This window comes from Macrobrachium rosenbergii, chromosome 36 (genome assembly GCF_040412425.1).
Source record: "Macrobrachium rosenbergii isolate ZJJX-2024 chromosome 36, ASM4041242v1, whole genome shotgun sequence".
Classification (NCBI taxonomy): domain Eukaryota; kingdom Metazoa; phylum Arthropoda; class Malacostraca; order Decapoda; family Palaemonidae; genus Macrobrachium; species Macrobrachium rosenbergii.
The window spans coordinates 7,893,578-7,912,917 of record NC_089776.1 but is presented as its reverse complement, the minus strand read 5'-3'; the positions used below and the strand labels follow the sequence as shown (position 1 = coordinate 7,912,917).

General features: G+C 36.7%; 3 protein-coding genes across 11 annotated transcripts in view; 1 reads left to right on the top strand and 2 right to left on the bottom strand.

Moving 5' to 3' along the window:
• The window catches only part of LOC136856540 (rho GTPase-activating protein gacV-like), a 60,987-nt gene extending 48,676 nt beyond the window's left edge, over window positions 1-12,311 (top strand). The window contains exon 2 of the mRNA XM_067134383.1: window positions 12,111-12,311. Coding sequence (XP_066990484.1) covers window positions 12,111-12,311 — 201 coding nt within the window. The remainder of the gene's footprint in view (window positions 1-12,110) is intronic.
• The window catches only part of LOC136856597 (ligand of Numb protein X 2-like), a 582,959-nt gene that overhangs the window by 366,511 nt on the left and 197,108 nt on the right, over window positions 1-19,340 (bottom strand). The gene's annotated exons all lie outside the window — the stretch shown is intronic.
• LOC136856539 (uncharacterized protein C53C9.2-like) overlaps window positions 12,526-19,340 on the bottom strand; it is a 29,512-nt gene continuing 22,697 nt past the window's right edge. Inside the window, exon 4 of the mRNA XM_067134382.1 lies at window positions 12,526-12,657. Coding sequence (XP_066990483.1) covers window positions 12,526-12,657 — 132 coding nt within the window. The remainder of the gene's footprint in view (window positions 12,658-19,340) is intronic.

The following is a 19,340-nucleotide window of genomic DNA, read 5'->3' as shown; positions in this document are numbered from 1 at the left end:
TCTCTCTCTCTCTCATCTTCGTATAAAGTTCTCTATCCCTTGTACCTTTAATTATCTCAAGTTCCTCTCAGAATTCCCTCCGTTTATCACATATTCCTCATATTTAAAACTACATTTCCTTCCTCTCACAATTATTCCTCCCTCTATTTTCCTCTACGGTTTTATTTCATTCATTTAATCGCAATATTTCAACGTATATCTTCTAATTCTCGTTTCCGTCTATTACCTATTTCCTCATCTTGACGTTTTTGTCTTTCTTGCCCTCGTGTTTCCTCTTTCTTTCTTCCATTCCTTTACCACTTTATTCCGATCATTATTCATAATCCTCTTTTTGCGTCTCGTCAGCAAATGCCAGAAGAGAGATAGAGAGGAAGAATATTTATAACTTATTTTTCCTCAGCGTTTAATAAACAAATTGTAAATTGAAACAAGTACAAAAATGCGCCGAAGTTTCTTCGGCGCAATCGAGTTTTCTGTACAGCCGCTACAGCGTATAATCATGGCAACCAAAAATAAATCTATCTTTCGGTGGTCTCGGTATAATGCTGTATGAGCCGCGGCCCATTAAACTTTAACCGCAGCCCTGTGGTGGTCTGGCCTATATCGTTGCCAGAAGCACGGTTATGGCTAAATTAAACTTAAATAAAATAAAAAAAAAAACTACTGAGGCTAGAGGGCTGTAATTTGTTATGTTTGATGATTGGGGGGTGGATGATCAACATACCAATTTGCAGCCCTCTAGCCTCAGTAGTTTTTAAGATCTGAGGGCGGACAGAAAAAGTGCGGACAAAAAAAGTGCAGACAGAAAAAAGCGCTGACAAAAAAAAAAGTGCAGACAGAAAAAGTGCTGACAGAAAAAAGTGCTGACAAAAAAGTGCTGACAGAAAAAAGCGCTGACAAAAAAAGTGCAGACAGAAAAAGTGCTGACAAAAAGTGCTGACAGAAAAAGTGCTGACAAAAAGTGCAGACAGGCTGACAAAAAAGTGCAGACAGAAAAAAGCGCTGACAAAAAAAAGTGCAGACAGAAAAAAGCGCTGACAAAAAAAAGTGCAGACAGAAAAAAGTGCTGACAAAAAAAAGTGCAGACAGAAAAAAGCGCTGACAGAAAAAAGTGCTGACAGAAAAAAGCGCTGACAAAAAAAGCGCAGACAGAAAAAAGCGCTGACAAAAAAAAGTGCAGACAGAAAAAAGTGCTGACAGAAAAAAGTGCTGACAGAGACAAAAAGCGCAGACAGAAAAAGCGCTGACAAAAAGCAGACAGAAAAAGCGCTGACAAAAAGTGCAGACAGAAAAAGTGCTGACAGAAAAAGTGCTGACAGAAAAGCCTGACAAAAAAAGCGCAGACAGAAAAAGTTGACAGAAAAAGCGCTGACAAAAAAAAAGTGCAGACAGAAAAAGTGCAGACAGAAAAAGTGCTGACAGAAAAATGACAGAAAAATTTTTGATTTGCTGACAAAAAAAAAAAGTGCAGACAGAAAAAGTGCGGAGGGACAGGCAAAGCCGGCACAATAGTTTTCTTTTACAGAAAACTAAAAAATAAATCTGGGTAACTTTACAACCAGTTACGGACTTTTACAACCAGTGATAAAATATTACAATTTTTTTTTTATTTGTCATCATTCCGAATATTTTTACTATTATTCTGAATAACATCACTGGCATTGCAACTGTTGTGGATATTGCCGATTATCAATTTTATCATTTTATCTCGTGTACCTAGATTTGTGGGTACTTTATTGTCTCTATTTTGTATATTCATTGTACATGCCCTGAGCTGAAATAAAGGATATTATTATTATTATTATTATTATTATTATTATTATTATTATTATTATAAAGGATATTATTATTATTATTATTATTATTATTATTATTATTATTATTATTATTATTATTATTATTCAAAAGATGAACCCCCACCAAAATGGCCACTGACTTGAAAGTCAAGCTTCCAAAGAATATTATGGTGTCCATTAGAAAGTAAGAGAAGGTAAAGAGAAATGCAGAAAGAAGAGATGTCACTTATTAAAAAGAAAAAAAAAATAAATCAATAAATACATAAATATATAAAATTATTAAAATGCAAGGAGAAAAGCATTATGGCAGTAATGCATTGCATCATCGCTTGAACTTTCGTTGAGGTTCCAATCGCACGATATCCTCAGCAGGGATCCAAGTAATTTATTTAGACAGTTTCTTTATAATTCAGATAAAAGTGCCGGTATATATTCCCTCCGTTTCCGCGAGGCTGCGAAGCCCTGATGAATTCGCTCATTTAATCGAATTTGGCATTTTGACCGTTGGCCCCTTTGCCATCAGGAGATGAGAAACTCCTTTTTTCTTGCCCAAGTTTGTTTTCGTCCATATATCTGTTCCTCTATCCATTTCTCCTCCGGTTTATTCTGTATCTCACTCCCAATCTCCCTTCATCTTTTATCTTTTAAAGTCTGCCATTCGCCTATCCACACTTTCGACCCTTTTCCAAAACTTCCGTCTGTCCGTCATTCCGAAAACTCTCCTTCCCCCACCCTCTCCACGAACGCATCTTTCTCTCTGTCTTTCTTTTCTCTCTCTCTTCTCTTTCTCTCCACTTTCCCGCAATTGCCTTCTCACTCTGTCTGCGTTCCCGTCCATAAATTTCAGAAGCGAGAATCAAAATAAAAAAAGGAAAAAGGAAAACGTGTTGCGCCGCGTGCATTTATTCACTGCTCGTTGCGTCTCGTTCTTTTTTTTTTTTATCTTTTTCCTCTCTCTTTCCATTTACCTTTTCTCGCCGATTTTTCTCCACTTCCCCCTTTTGGTCGTTTCCGTTAATCTTGTCTCCCTCCGGCATTCCTGCCTATCACGGTTTATAAAGAAGAGGAGAAATGTACCGTACTGCGTATTTACTTTATTTATTTTTTCATTTATAGATAAAATTATTTTTTGTTAATTTCGATATGGCATTCTATATATCCCCTTTAACTAACAAACGTTCCTATATGAACCCAATTCAGCATTTACGGCCATACCTCAAATGGCCAAAATCAACACTAAAACCCAAGTGAATACAAAATAATATCCAATTCTCTTCATTCATCCAATCCATCACATCCAATTCACACCACCGTTCAGTTCAATCCAATCTGGGCATCCATGCCCATTAAACGCCCGAAACCGTTAAAAATAACCACCGCATACCCCGCAAATTTATTCATTTCCCAGACGCCACGGATGCCACGGGGGTACTTGGCAAAAGATCGAAGCGCCTCGTAGGAGCTGCTGTCAGTCAGTCAAGTGAGATCCGGGCGTTGGGGGCGGGGCGGGCGGAGAGGTGGGCGGGGGTGGGGGCTAATGTAAACAAAATTTGGAATCTCTCGACTTTATTTTTTTTAGGTCAGCGCCAGATACGGGCCAACGACTTCCTCTATAAATGGTACTATACTTTTTTTTTCTTTTTTATTTTTTTTTTTTCCTCTCGTTCTCGTCTTCGGTTCTCTGTCTCGAGCAAGCGGCTATATGGACACACTCTATTTATAAGAGGAGAGAGGGATACCAAGTAAAAAATTAGAGGCGGGGGGTGGGGGGAGACTCTACTAGAATAAGGGGTAGGAGGGGGTCCGTAGCGCCTGACTGCATCTATGAAAAACGACCAGAAGGGAGAAATTCACACCTTTATTAATGCTGAATGATTTGCACGTGGTTAGGTTGAAATATACGAGATTTAGGCCAAAGGTCAAGCGCTGGGACCTATGAGATCATTCAGCGCTGAAAGGGAAACTGAGACCAAAGGAGGTTTGAAAGGTGTAACAGGAGGAAGACCTCGCAGTTGCACTATGAAACAATTGTTATAATATGGTTGAGGAAATTAAGAAGTAAGAAAGAGAATATTAACAGAAAGTCTGGTTAGACAGATATTCATAAACACTCAGACAAAAGTAGCGCATAAACACATAAATATATAAATAAAAATAAGCTTATGTTTACATGAATACAAAAAATTATATGAGCCTCTTTTAACGACAATCAACATTCTTGCCTTCCAGAATTGAGGGCACAGGTTCGATTCCTGGGCGATGACGGGCGAGTGAGTACTAGGAAAAAAAAAAAAAAAAAAAATTTGTTTGACCTAATCAATAAACAAGGTACCTGACACTTAGAGGGATGTGGATGTCAAAAATCAGGATAAAAAAAGGTACAATTTTCACCAAATAAAACTTGCTGATACCAACGCCTTTATAATAAAAAATATATATATATATATATATATATATATATATATATATATATATATATATATATATATATATATATATATATATATATATATATATATATATATATATATATATATATATATATATATATATATATATATATATATATATAGACACGTACCCTTTTTCAGCCATTCACAAAGAGGGTGTTCCTTTATACGGAACGCCTTCTCCGTCTTGGATTTCCTGAGAAAAGAATCAGTTTCAGGAAATGCAATTTCTGAAGGAGGGAGAAACTGACATTTTTCTCCTTGAAACAAAGCAACACAAGGAATTTCCTCCAGAGAGAGAGAGAGAGAGAGAGAGAGAGAGAGAGAGAGAGAGAGAGAGAGAGAGAGAGAGAGAGAGAGATTTCACTCTCATGAGTTTTTCTTCAAGTCAGAGAGCTTCATCGACGGTGATTCTTCCATAGCCTGACTTGTTCTTTCAAGAACATTGACAATTTAACTCCGATAATAATAACATTTCCTTTCGAATGAGTTTTTAAAATGGAATGAAAACGCAATAAGTATTTAAGGTGGATTAAAAGAAAAAAGCAACGGAAAAATGCATCAGTATGGTGTTCAGGTTAAGATTCTGTTCCATAATTTCTCACTCAGAGTCACCAAATGTAAAGGAAAAATGAATTGCTACATGAAATACCAGAAAATTACATTAAAATAATAATAATAATAATAATAATAATAATAATAATAATAATAATAATAATAATAATAGGTGTCTCCTCTACCCTCCCGTTCCCCTACCTACCCCAACCCCACCCGGGGCGGACAAACCGGTTTGCATGGCGTGGGTGGCTGTGTCATGTCTTCCCTGCTGTCACCCAGGGGAGGACAAACAAAATCAGATCCTCTCGGATTTTACTGTTATATATATATATATATATATTTTATATATATATATATATATATATATATATATATATATATATATATATATATATATATATATATATATAGAACCTTATCCCATTTACTTTCGCCTTGAGACAACATCCTTCACTGGCATATAGCCTTACTAATCTAAAAGCCAATGAGCCTTGCCCTATGGACCTTGCAAAAGCGAGCCCAGTGCTCTACTACGGTCCACCACCTGAGGAAGACTCTAGGCAGTCAAGATGATCCACCCTCAACAAAATGAACATTCCACTTCAGTCCAGCGAAGCGCATCTAATTAAAATCACGAAAAACAAGCGGATGAAATCCGTTCAACCTAGCGTAGCGGATTAATTAACCGATAGCGACTTTTTCCGCATCTTAGCGAAACGACTAATGGCTTCAAAGGATGGACAAATCCGCAGTTATGTATTGGTACAAATATATATTTAGAAATAAATCTCTAGAGAGAGTTTTCGGGAATCTGGTCGATTCCCCTTTTTCAAACAAATCCAAAATTATGTACGAGTACAAATATATTTAAAAATACATCTCTACAGAAAGCTTTTGGGAATCTGTAGAGATTTATTTTTAAGTATATTTGTATCCATACATAACTGTGGATTTGTTTCTCCATTTCAAGACTCCTGCTGCTATTAGTAATTTTTAATGACTTCAATATTTTCGCATTAAGGACCTAAAAAGAGAAACAGTTTGTGAAAAATGAAACCTGGGTTATAAGTCATTTTTAATGACTTCAATACCTAAGCATTAAGGACAAAAAAAAAATGGCTTTGAAAAATTAAACCAGGATTAGAGAGCTAATTTTTTAGACTTCAATATCTAAGCATTAAGGACAAAAAAAAAAAAACTGGCTGTGAGAAATGAAACCTGGTTTATGAGTAATTTTTTAATGACTTCAATATCAACGCATTGAGGACTAAAAAATAAGAAAAAAACTGCCTGTTAAAAATGAAACCTAGGTTATGAGTAATTTTTAATGACTTCAATATCTACGCATCAAGGAAAAAAACTGGGTGTGAAAAATGAAACCTGGGTATTTTTTCAAGTCATAAATCAGAGATAGTCACAAGTTCCTCTTCCTTCTGCCATCGACTAGAAGCGGGAGAACACGAGGTATGAACACGTGCCGCCTGGCAGGTGCTCTACCAAGTTACAGAGGAAAGGGCAAAGGTGGAATAAGAGGAGGAAGAGGAAATAAGGAGGAAAAAAGAGGCGAAATATGGAGAAAGAGAAGAAAATAACACTGCAAAGGATTAGGATGATAGGAGATTCATAGCTGTAGATTTATAGATTTTAGGCATGCATGCCAAGCACTGGGAGCAATGAGGTCATTCAGCGCTGAAACGGAAATTGACAGTAAAAGTTTGAGAGGTGTAACAGGAGGAAAACCTTTGACAGTTGCACTATGAATTGTAAGATGGAAGAAAGAGAATATGAACGGAGGTACAGTAAAAGCAATGAAAGCAGTTGCATCTAGGGGCCTAAGGAAGACCCTTAAGTAATGCCTACAGTGCGCCGCATGGGTGCTCTGACGGCACTACCCCCCTAACGGGGAGGATGATAGGGGAAGAGGGAGTAAGATAATGGTGAGAAAAAGGACTTAGAATAAAATGAAGAGAATGACAAAGAAGACATTAATGACGAGGAAGAAGACATGGAATAAAAAGAGGAGCTAGAGTAAGAAGTGATAAGAGCGAAAAAGAAATGAAGGAGAGAGAGAACAACAAAAATAATTAGTATTATGAAGAGAATGAGGTAGAAGAAAGAGACAGATGATAACTAAGAACGGAGAGAACACCAAAAATAATTAGAGAGAGAGAGAGAGAGAGAGAGAGAGAGAGAGAGAGAGAGAGAGAGAGAAAAAAAAGATAGTAGGAAGACGCCGCAGCGGGTGGGGGTGGATGAATGCTGACTTCTGGCGCCGGGCGGGCCTTCGAAAAAAAAAAAAAAAAAAAAAAAAAAGTTGCCGAATATAGAAAGACCTCTCATTTCCTGATGGGGTTTACGTGTTCCCGAATTTAAATGAGGTGCCCCGTAAGACTTCATGACGTTCCCATAAAAAGAGCAATTTGGGGAGGGGGCGGGGGTGGGGGATTTATCGTCGTTTAAGGAATCTCATGTTCACGCACGTGTTTTCAAGGGTATGAGAGAGAGAGAGAGAGAGAGAGAGAGAGAGAGAGAGAGAGAGAGAGAGAGAGAGAGTGTGTATTTTTATCGTCATTATTTCTGCGTATTAAATATCGAATGACAGTTGTGCAAGGAATTCCTACTTGAGCTGGGAAGAAGGAATTCCTACTTGAGCTAGGAAGAAGGAATTCCTACTTGAGCTAGGAAGAAGGAATTCCTACTTGAGCTAGGAAGAAGGAATTCCTACTTGAGCTAGGAAGAAGGAATTCCTACTTGAGCTAGGAAGAAGGAATTCCTACTTGAACTAGGAAGAAGGAATTCCTACTTGAGCTAGGAAGAACGAATTCCTACTTGAGCTAGGAAGAACGAATTCCTACTTGAGGTAGAAAGTAGGAATTTCTACTTGAGTATATATAATATATATATATATATATGAGCTAGAAAGAATATATTATATATATATATATATATATATATATATATATATATATATATATATATATATATAGGAAGAAGGAATATATATATATATATATAATAGGAACTTGAGAAAATAAAAATTGATAAAAGCCTTGATTTACAAACCTCTCTCTTTACTTCTGTGTTCCAAAGGAAACTAAAATAACAACAACAAAGAAACGAAATGGCAAAAAAAAACACAAAATAAACAAACAAGGCACCAGGAATACAGAAAAATAAAAAAGAACCGAAATAGCAAAAAAAAAAAACACTAAATAAACAAGGCAACGGGAATCAAAAAAAAAAAACTCCAAACCCCCGAGACGTCAAAAAAAAAAAAAAAAAAAAAAAAGTCGAGAGTACGAATTAGCCCAGCCGCGCGACAATGGCTATCAATAGAAGAACAATCAACGTCAGTGGGGCAAAAGCCTTCTCTCACTTGCCCATTAGTGCTGACGACAGCAGGAAGAAGCCCCAAGTGCCAACAGCAATAACAATCTCATGAAAGAGGAGCCTACCCAGGGCTTTACTTCTGTGTTTAACGGCCAAACTATGATGCGGCCAACAAAACAAAGCGACGGGGAAAATGGCAAAAATAGAGAGAAAGAGAGAGAGAGAGAGAGAGAGAGAAAAAGAAAAAGAAAGAAAGAGAAAAAAAAAGGAAATGGAAAGGTCGGAGAGAAAAAGAGAAAGAATAAAGGAGAGAGAAAGAGAAAAGAAATAAAAAGGAGAGAGAGAGAGAGAGAGAGAGAGAGAGAGAGAGAAATTTAAAAAGGACAGAGAGAAACGAAATAAGAAAAGGAGAGAGAGAAATAAAAAGGAGAGAGACCTTAAAAAGAGAGAGAGAGAGAGAGAGAGAGAGAGAGAGAGAGAGAGAGAGAGAGAGAGAAATGGAAAGTCTGAGAGAGAGAGAGAAAGAGAAAGGAGAGAGAAAGAGAGAAGAAATAAAAAAGGAGAGAGAGAGAGAGAGAGAGAGAGAGAGAGAGAGAGAGAGAGAGAGAGAGAGAGAGAGAAATTTAAAAAGGACAGAGAGAAACGAAATAAGAAAAGGAGAGAGAAATAAAAAGGAGAGAAAAATAAAAGAGAGAGAGAGAGAGAGAGAGAGAGAGAGAGAGAGAGAGAGAGAGAGAGAGAGAGAGAATTTAAAAATAAGAGAAACGAAATAAAAAAGGAGAGAGAAAAAAAAGGAGAGAAATAAGAGAGAGAGAGAGAGAGAGAGAGAGAGAGAGAGGGGGCAACCACAAAGGAGACGGAAGAGCGACAAACCATCCAAAACACAAGAGCGCAACGAGACGTAGAGTAGCGTTCCAATAATGGCGGAAAGTATACGAGAGAGACTCCGATAATTCTCCGGACAGCAAAAATAAAACCTTTCTTTATTTTCCTTAGACAAAGGCCACCCCAACGTAATAAAGGACTTTAGGACGGTGGGGAAAAAGGTGCAAGCAAGCAAGCAAGCAAGCGAGCGAGCAAGCAAGCAAGCAATGGGGCCTCCTGGGAGGGAAAAAATGAAAGAGGACAAATAACGAGTAACGGAAAGAGCCAATAACATCGGAAGGGGAGAAGAGGAGAGAGAGAGAGAGAGAGAGAGAGGATTGGAAAGAGGGAAACATTAAGAGAACAGCCAATAACATATATTGCAAAGTGCCATCGAATAAAGCAAGTGAAAAGGATAGCCGGATGGTATATCCACGATGAGAGAGAGAGAGAGAGAGAGAGAGAGAGAGAGAGAGAGAGAGAGAGAGAGAGAGAGAGAGAAAAGAAATACGAAAAGGACAAGGGGATCGGAAGGGTAGGGAATACATGACCCCTCCACCCTCCTCAAGCAAACCTGTTTGTCCGCCCATGGTGGGGGCGGGGTAGGTAGGGGATCGGGAGGGTGGGGAAGACATGACACCTCCACCCTCCTCAAGCAAACCTGTTTGTCCGCCCCTGGTTGGAACGGGGTAGGTAGGGAATCGGGAGGGTAAGGAAGAAATGACGGGCATCGCCTGGTTCCAGCGCAGCGTAGCGCGCGCCGCCACCAAGCTCGTACAACAACAAAATTCACGAGAGAAAAATCAAGCAGGATGTATACCGGTACTTAAGACTGAACCAGGCCAGCTGCGGGCAGCTCCATTCTAAATTAATTACGACGTCAAAGCCTTTTTTTTTTTAAGATTTATGCGCTTCTAAAGAGACTTCAACTTGGGGCATAAATTCATGCGACTAAATACCCTCGAGATTTACGAGAATCCTTCGGTAGCCGGATTTATTGTCGTTGTTATTATTGCTGTTCTTGTTGGTGCTATTCCGTCGCCGATGAGTTATCGTTCAAGCACTGCCGTGCAGTCCAATAGGACCCTTACTTACAGAATAGAATAGAAAATAGAATATAGAATAGGATAGAATACAGGAATTTACGCCAAAGGCCAAGAGCTGGGACCTACGAGGCTATTCAGCGCTGAAACGGAACTTTACAGTTAAAAGATTTGATAGGTGTAACAGGAGGAAAACCTCAAAGCAGTTACACTATGAATCAACTGTTAGGAGAGGGTTGAGGAAAGTAAGATGGAAGGAAGGATATGAGCGGAGATACAGTAAAAGTTATAAAAGGGGTTGCAGCTAGGGGCCGAAGGAACGCTGCAAAGAACCTTAAGTAATGCCTACAGTGCACTACATGAGGTGCACTGACGGCACTACCCTCTAAAGGCGGCCATTACTTATACACTTTAGATATCAAAGCTGTTACCACTGGTTCTGAAAATCTTGATAAGCATCAAAGGCGGTTCATCTTATTACCATCTTTAGTAATTGTCTCTTTGCTTGGAGCTGAAGGTAAATATCCGCAGTCGATATCATAAAGCTAAATCGTGATTGGCGGAGGCTCATTGCTCAGTGCTCACCATTGGTTACAATGATATCGGCTGCGAATTTTTACCGTCAGCTTCAAAGAAACTCAAATTATTCTTATTGATTCTTTGTATTTTGGCAGTTCTACTCAACGCGTCTTACCCGTTTGCTTTTTGAAAAACAAAATGAGATATAAATTTTAAAAAAAACGAAAAAGAGAAAAATCTATTATTTAATTTTTAAAAACAAAATGAGATACAATTTTTTAAAATAATGAAAAACAGGAAAATCTATTATTTAATTTTTAAAAGCATAAGATATGTTAGAAAAATAACGAAAAAGATAAAAATCTATTATTTAATTTTTAAAAACATAACGAGATACAAATAAAAAAAAATAACGAAAAAGAAAAAATCTATTATCCAATTTTTAAAAGCAAAATAAGATATGTTACGAAAAAAAATTAACGAAAACTCAGAAACAGACAGTGATAAGAATAAATGTAAAAAAAAAAAAGTCAGACAAAACGAAAATCTTTACCAATAAAAAAAAAAGCTGCACTAAAACCTTTCCTCAATCTTCATTAGCAATGACGACAGCAGAACTTTTACGCTGCCAACAACAGCAACAGCTTTCAAAAAAGGACAACGAACACCATGCCTAAACTAACACTGCAGAGAGAGAGAGAGAGAGAGAGAGAGAGAGAGAGAGGGTTTCCAACGCAAAAAAGCTACATGATTTTGATGACAAAGTGAAGGACGTGTTTGAGAACACGAGCTACTATATGCAATGCTTAATTCTCTCTCATTCTATAAGCTGACACACACACACACACACACACACACACACACACACACACACACACATATATATATATATATATATATATATATATATATATATATATATATATATATATATATATATATCATATCAAGAGGAAGATATGAGGTTATTAAATGAAAAAAATCATTAAATTAATCAAATTGCATCACAACAGAACATTCCCGTCATGCCGGAAGTAAATAAATAAATAAGTAAACAAACTCCACCCTTCCTCCATCTCCCTTTCTTTTCCTTCAGGCCTGGGCTGCAACGGGGCATCAGGTTGCCCCCTCCCAAATGCCTTCGCTCCTCCAAAAAATCACGATATATCCCTACATTACTAAATAATAATAATAATAATAATAATAATAATAATAATAATAGTTATTATTATCATTATTATTATTATTATTATTATTATTATTATTATTATTATTCAGAAGATGAACCCTATTCTTATGAAACACGCCACCAAAGGGGTCAAGGACCCGAAATTTAAGCTTCCGAAGAATATTATGGTGTTCATTAGAAAGAAGTAACAGAAGGTAATGGCAAACACAGAAAAAAGAAGAAATCACTTATTAAAAAAGAAAAAAAATTAACACATCATTAAACAGATAAAAACGTAAGTAAATAATTAAAATACATGGAGAATTGTGTTAAGGACCCTGATGCTCTGCTCTATGTAAAGACAAAGCCCAAAATCTTCCAGAGAGAAGAAGAAGAAGAAGAAGAAGAAGAAGAAGAAGAAGAAGAAGAAGAAGAAGAAGAAGAAGAAGAAGGAAAATCCCCGGGATTTATCCCAGCCCTTAGGCTTGAACAAATCGACCAGCTCCGTTCTGAATTAATTGCAGGCGCCAGAGTCTTCAAGGATCTACGCGCTCCCGAAGACACTCTCGAACTTTGCGTATAAATTCATGGGACCGAATTATTCCCAAGATTTACGAGAGATTCCTTCGGTTAACTGCTTTTACTGCTGTTGTTGGTTGTTGTTTTCTTTTTGTTGTTGTGGAATGGAATATGAGTATGCCATCCCAGCAGCGTTACAGCCATTATGATGATGATGATGATAAATGGAAGAGCAGGCATATTCCGAGGCATCATTATTATGGTCGTTTTTCGTATCATTATATCATGGTCTCCATTAGTGGTGGGGAAATGTTCTCTTCTTCTTCTTCTTCTTCTTCTTCTTCTTCTTCTTCTTCTTCTTCTTTCTTCTTCTTCTTCTTCTTCTCTTGGCGACGCCTCGAAATTGCTCTCTGAATTATTACTATATAACATACCTAAATTGCTGTTCTATTTTGTGGAGATTTCTATATTATATATATATATATACAGTATATATATATATATATATAATTCTTTAGGTACTACTTTGAATGGAATGGAGTATAAAATTTAGGCCAAAGGCCAAGCGCTGGGACCTCTGAGGTCAATCAGATCTGAAAGAAAAATCTATAGTAAAAAGGTTTGAAAGGTGTAACAGGAGGAAAGCCTCGCAGTTGCACTATGAATCAACTATTAGGAGAAGGTGGGAAGTAAGATGGAATAAAGAGAATATGTACGGAGATACAGTAAAAGGAAAGAAAGAGGCTGCAGCTTCACAGACCCTCAAGCAATGCCGCATGAGCTGCACTGATGGCACCAGCCCCCTATGGGGTATACTACTTTTAAAAACTGTATTTGAGTGAAATTTTTGGATATCTCACATTATTATTATTATTATTATTATTATTATTATTATTATTATTATTATTACAAAGGCTAGGGGCAAACCAAGTCTTGGGGGGGGATCAGTGTCTTGAGGGGGGGCAAGTGGCCCCCAAGCCCCCCCAAATGACGCCCCTGCTTATAAACCCCCTTTCTGGAAAATATACCATTACAGGAAAAGTTGTTCGTGAATGTGTGGAGAAATGTAACTAACTAGGGAAAGTCAACACTAATAAGGAAGTCACAGTTTTTGGTTTTTTTATTCATCGGTCATCAAACGTTTCACGAAGAGAGTTTCAATTTGCCGTCAATATCACCATCTCCATCATCATCAGTAACAGTAATAGTAGTAGTTATTGTTTTTGTTGTTGTAAAAGTAGTAGAAGCATAAAGCAGCACTCTTAGTAATAGCAGTATACGTCGCATAATATATATTTCACATGATAAACTACCATATATTTCACATGATAAACTACCAATTTCTGATAAATCCAGAAACCCTACTGCCAGTCCATTTCCAAAAAGATTCTACGCAAAACAAAACTGACAAAACCAAACAATTAAATAAATAGCTACACCCCCCCACCCCCATGCCTGACAAAAGCACCCAAAACAAATTAAAATCTGCCAAAAAAAAAAACAAAAGCAAATATCCAAATGCTTTGGCAAAAAAAAAAGGTCTGTTACTATTAGCTATTCTTACGTTTGACATCACAAAGTGTCTTTTAATGAGTAGCTTTTCATAAAATTACTTAAATTACAGGACTTATTAACTGCCTTTTAATTAAAATTACTTAAATTACAGGATGAACTTCTTTAAAACAAAATACTTCTGAACAACGTTTTAACGTTTCATCTTTCGGTTAACCTCACCATAAAGAATAGGCCTACATCATCATCTCATCCACACAAGATATGGTTCTCATACCTCATTAGAGCGTCCTAAAGGACTCGGGGGCAAGAAAGGATTCCCAGGGATTCCAAAGGATTCCTATACGAAAGGGCAAGGATCCCTTGGGGGAAAAAAAAAAGCAACGGCAGATTGTTTACAGTTTACAAAGTTCCCTTACACCTCTTCCAAGAACGCTTCCATACACGAGTGAAAGAGTTGCCATAGGCTTCCATAGACGCATGAAAGAGTTGCCATAGGCTTCCAGCAACCAAGGAACGAGTTTCACAGCCTATGGAGAGATATACTAGAATACACATAAAAGTAATAAAAGAATCTGCATTCCCTTTAACAGTATTTCAACAATACCTGATTTACCTGCAAGAAATATGAGCGCGAAGACTAATAAACAAGTGGAATTGAATATGAAGAATTAGATGCTTGATTACAACGATGCCTCCGAGACAGCAACACTGCTGTTTATGAAGAACTTCTGCCTAGTTCCTCCTGAGACTCCTCATCCACCCCCACCCCCTACCCCAGACAGACACGTCCCCACCCACCCCCTTCTACTACCTCCCTCCTTCGCCGGCCTCTTCATTATAACTTTGCAAAGCGGAGATAACTCAAAGCAAACACAAGTCGGAGCATTCCTTCTTCCGTCGTGTACACCGGCCCCCCACCCCCGACCCCGCGCCAAAACAAACAGGCCGGGACAGGAGAGGAAACCGCACCATAACAAACATATACGATCGTTCTCGCCAGCGAATAACTGTGCGCATGCGCGTGAAAAATTGAGGCTTGAAGGCAAATAATATTAATAAAGTAAACTCAAGATGATATCAAAATTCTAATGAATTAACGAACGGGAAACTTACAAGCATACGAACATATAAGCCACAAGCGAGATAATATATATATATATATATATATATATATATATATATATATATATATATATATATATATATAATATATATTGTGTTGTATTTTTATTTTTTTTCGCCTCTATTTTGACAACACTATCTAATTCACAATTTCATTAATGTTCCTTCTGGAATGAATTGTTTATTTTGAATTGGCTCCATATACGACCTAATCTGGTTGAATGAAGTCATTACATTAAGAAAGAGAAATAACGAAAAAAAGGAATGAATGAGCGACCATCACCTGGAATAGAATGTGATTAAATAGAACAATTATGGGCATCTCACCTAAAGAAGATATATATATATATATATATATATATATATATATATATATATATATATATATATATATATATATATATATATATATATATATATATATATATATATATACAGAGAGAGAGAGAGAGAGAGAGAGAGAGAGAGAGAGAGAGAGAGAGAGAGTTAATTCGCTAATCATTTCCTGGCGTGTGGCCTTCGTTCATGCCCTAATCTTAACCGTGAAGAAGTGTCGTTCTGCTCTGGGTAAGACTCTCTGCTGGATAATTATGGCATTTCCAAAATTAGAAATGGACGCTTTGGCCTAGGTCGGACTAGGTCAGTGGTTCCTAACCTTTTTCAGTGTGTGCACCCCTTTCCAATCAGCAGTGAGTTCTCGCACCCCCTGAATAATAATAATAATAATAATAATAATAATAATAATAATAATAATAATAATAATGATAATAATAATAATAATAATAATAATAATTATTATTATTATTATTATTATTATTATTATTTTATTTTTATTTTTTCATAAAAAATAACGTGCGTGTACAAAAATATATTTTGTTATAATTATTCATATATAGGTAACCTCGCACCCCTTGGGAACCGGATTCCCACCCCTGGTTAAGAACCACTGCACTTGATATGAAGAGAAGTGTGTGTGTGTGTGTGTGTGAGAGAGGCACTCAGTATTTAATGCACATCACTGACAACATAAAGAAATTCACAAAAAGTTTTGTACAAGTCGGTATCCGTTCCCTTACCACCCACCTCCAACCTCTTAAAAAAATGAATTCTGTAACCAAGCACACGAATCTCTCTATTCAATTGAAAATAAGAAAACATTTTTATATATATATATATATATATATATATATATATATATATATATATATATATATATTAATATATATATGCATATTTATATATACACACATATATATACATACATACATATACATACACACACAGAAATCTACACATTGAAAAAACATTTTTAAATTCTAAAACGCGAATAAAAAATGAAAAGAAATGACGAAACATAAAAGATGATCCAATCACAAAGACAATCCCTACAACCGCAAAACAAGGAAATAAAGGAAAATAACAATAAAAAAAGGATAACAATAATAATAATAATAAAAGGCACCCAACCAGACAGGACAAAATATGACTTAGTAGAAGCCTTTTTCCACACAATGGCCATTAGCAGTGACGGCAACTGGCACACAGAGTGCCAATAATAATACCAATAATAAAAATAACAATCTCGAGGGAGAAAAAAAAAAGGGGTCGTTACGACCCATACTTCATCTCTTGACCTTTGCTGTACAATACGGCTAATACGCGGAGAGAGAGAGAGAGAGAGAGAGAGAGAGAGAGAGAGAGAGAGAGAGAGAGAGAGAGAGAGAGAGAGAGAGAGAGAGAGAGGGGTCCCAGACAAGAAGGAAATTACAGGTGAGACAGAAAAATTATTAATAAAATAAATAGGAGAGAGAGAGAGAGAGAGAGAGAGAGAGAGAGAGAGAGAGAGAGAGAGAGAGAGAGAGAGAGGTCCCAAACAAGAAGGAGATTACAGATGAGACAGAAAAATTATTAATAAAATAAATAGAGAGAGAGAGAGAGAGAGAGAGAGAGAGAGAGAGAGAGAGAGGAGAGAGAGAGAGAGAGAAGACAAGAAGGAAATTACAGATGAGACAGAAAAATTATTAATAAAATAAATAGAGAGAGAGAGAGAGAGAGAGAGAGTCCCAGACAAGAAGGAAATTACAGGTGAGACAGAAAAATTATTAATAAAATAAATAGGAGAGAGAGAGAGAGAGAGAGAGAGAGAGAGAGAGAGAGAGAGAGAGAGAGAGAGAGATGAGATGAATAAAATAAAAAGAAATAAATACATGGAACAAAAACAAGAAGGCACATAGATAAAAAGACGAAGAAGAAGAAGAAGAAGAAGAAGAAGAAGAAGAAGAAGAAGAGAGAGAGAGAGAGAGAGAGAGAGAGAGAGAGAGAGAGAGAGAGAGAGAGAGAGAAAGCACACCCACAATACACGCACAGACGACCCGATAGAAGCCTGGCGATAAAACGTCTCGAAATACGGCCGTAACGAGACATCCAACAGCGTTCCAATAATGGCGGAATAGTTCCACATATCCACAGAGAGAGAGAGAGAGAGAGAGAGAGAGATTCTGGACAGGGCAGTTAAGAATAACAGTCTGGGGGGAAAAAAGGAAAAAAGAGGAAAAAAAGGAAAAAAGTAACCATTTGTTATTTTTCCTTAGACAACGGCCACTCAGCGGAATGGGCGGATTCTGAAATGGGTTATAACCTGCACTACTTGGGCCGGGGGGAAAAAATGAAATAACAGGAGATAAATAACAACGGAAGTGGCAATACTGTGAAGAGGAAAGAGAGAGAGAGAGAGAGAGAGAGAGAGAGAGAGAGAGAGAGAGAGAGAGAGAGAGAATAACGGAACGGGAAAGCATTGAGAGAACCAATGACATATATCGCCAAGTGTCATCAGGCAGGGAAGGATAAAAGGATCGCCAGAGGATGATACATGTGGAGAGAGAGAGAGAGAGAGAGAGAGAGAGAGAGAGAATCTGGCGGAAACAACATTCTTTTTAAAAGAGTATCTTGTGGATATTTCAAAGAGAGAGAGAGAGACAGAGAGAGAGAGTAGGAACAAGTCCGAAGCAGGAAAAATAAATAAAAGACCACTACAGGCGAGGCACAAAAAATGGAAAACGAATGAGGTAAAAATAAATATATAAATAAAAAGGTAATAAAAAACTCAATAAATACAACGCTATTTCAAATTTTAATAAAAAAAAAAAACAGTAAAAGAATCCGTAAGGATAAATAACAAAGAAACACTAGACTGACAAAGAGTAAATTCAAAGAAAACTTGATAGAAATCCTTGCTATATCGGTAAGACTCATCTGGGTCTGTTCAACGCGAACGTAAACCTGAAAGAAAACTGCCTTGGATCTCTGTAAAGAACGCCACCTTCTCGACAGAAGGTGCGAAATAATCCACGGGATTTATACCTGTCCATCAGGAGAGCTCCGATGAAAATTATTCATAATGCCAGTTTCTAAAATTCTATTAAAATTATGCTCTAAACAATATCAATAGTTTTAGCATTATCAATTCACGGTCTCCATGAATCGCTGAGTGAATATATTTGAGATTTCTGTCTCGCGAGGCTATCTTGAAATTCAACAACAGTATAATACTGTATTATTCGTGGGATTTGCTAAAATTATCGAGAGAGTATTTCACACAGTAAGCAATATCCAATTCAGTCATCATCATTATTAATAGCAGCAAGAGCATCAATATTTCTAAACTATATAACCGAGGATATTCTTTCGATACATTACTGTAACATTCTGTCAAAAACGAAACACAATCTATACGGGCTATACCTCAGTCCACGAATAAAATACATAAAAGCAATACCTAAGTTCAGCAATAAAATATAGAAAGGCAATATCCCAGTCTAACAATAAAATATATAAAAGCAGAACCTACGTCCAGCAATAAAATATAAAAATGCAATACATTATTCCAGCAATAAAATATAGAAACGCAATACCTCTGTCTAACGATAAAATATGTAAAAGCAGAACCTAAATTCAGCAATAAAATACATAAAAGAAATAATTCGGTCTAATCTAACAATAAATAAAAGCAGTACTTACGTTCACGCAATAAAATATGTAAAAGCAATACCTAAGTCCAGCAATAAAATATATAAAAGTAGAAAGTCCAGCAATAAAATACATAAAAGCAGAACCTAAGTCCAGCAATAAAATATATAAAAGCAAAAAAGTCCAGCAATAAATACATAAAAGCAGAATCTAAGTCCAGCAATACAAAATATAAAAATGCAATACAACATCCCGTCACATAAAACATACCAAAAACAACTTTTAATATATCTCTACTGTTCTTTAAACTGTTGCATGCAGCGCAACCTTACTGCAAGCACTTACACGCACAAGCTCAAGGACTTTCGCAGCGAGAGCAAAAAAAAAAAAAAAAAAACACGAACCTAAATCGAAATAAAAAGACGAGAGTCATTTGGCGTCTCCTCTTTCGTATAACCTTTTCAGCATTTCTTTTCTATCTCTTCTATCC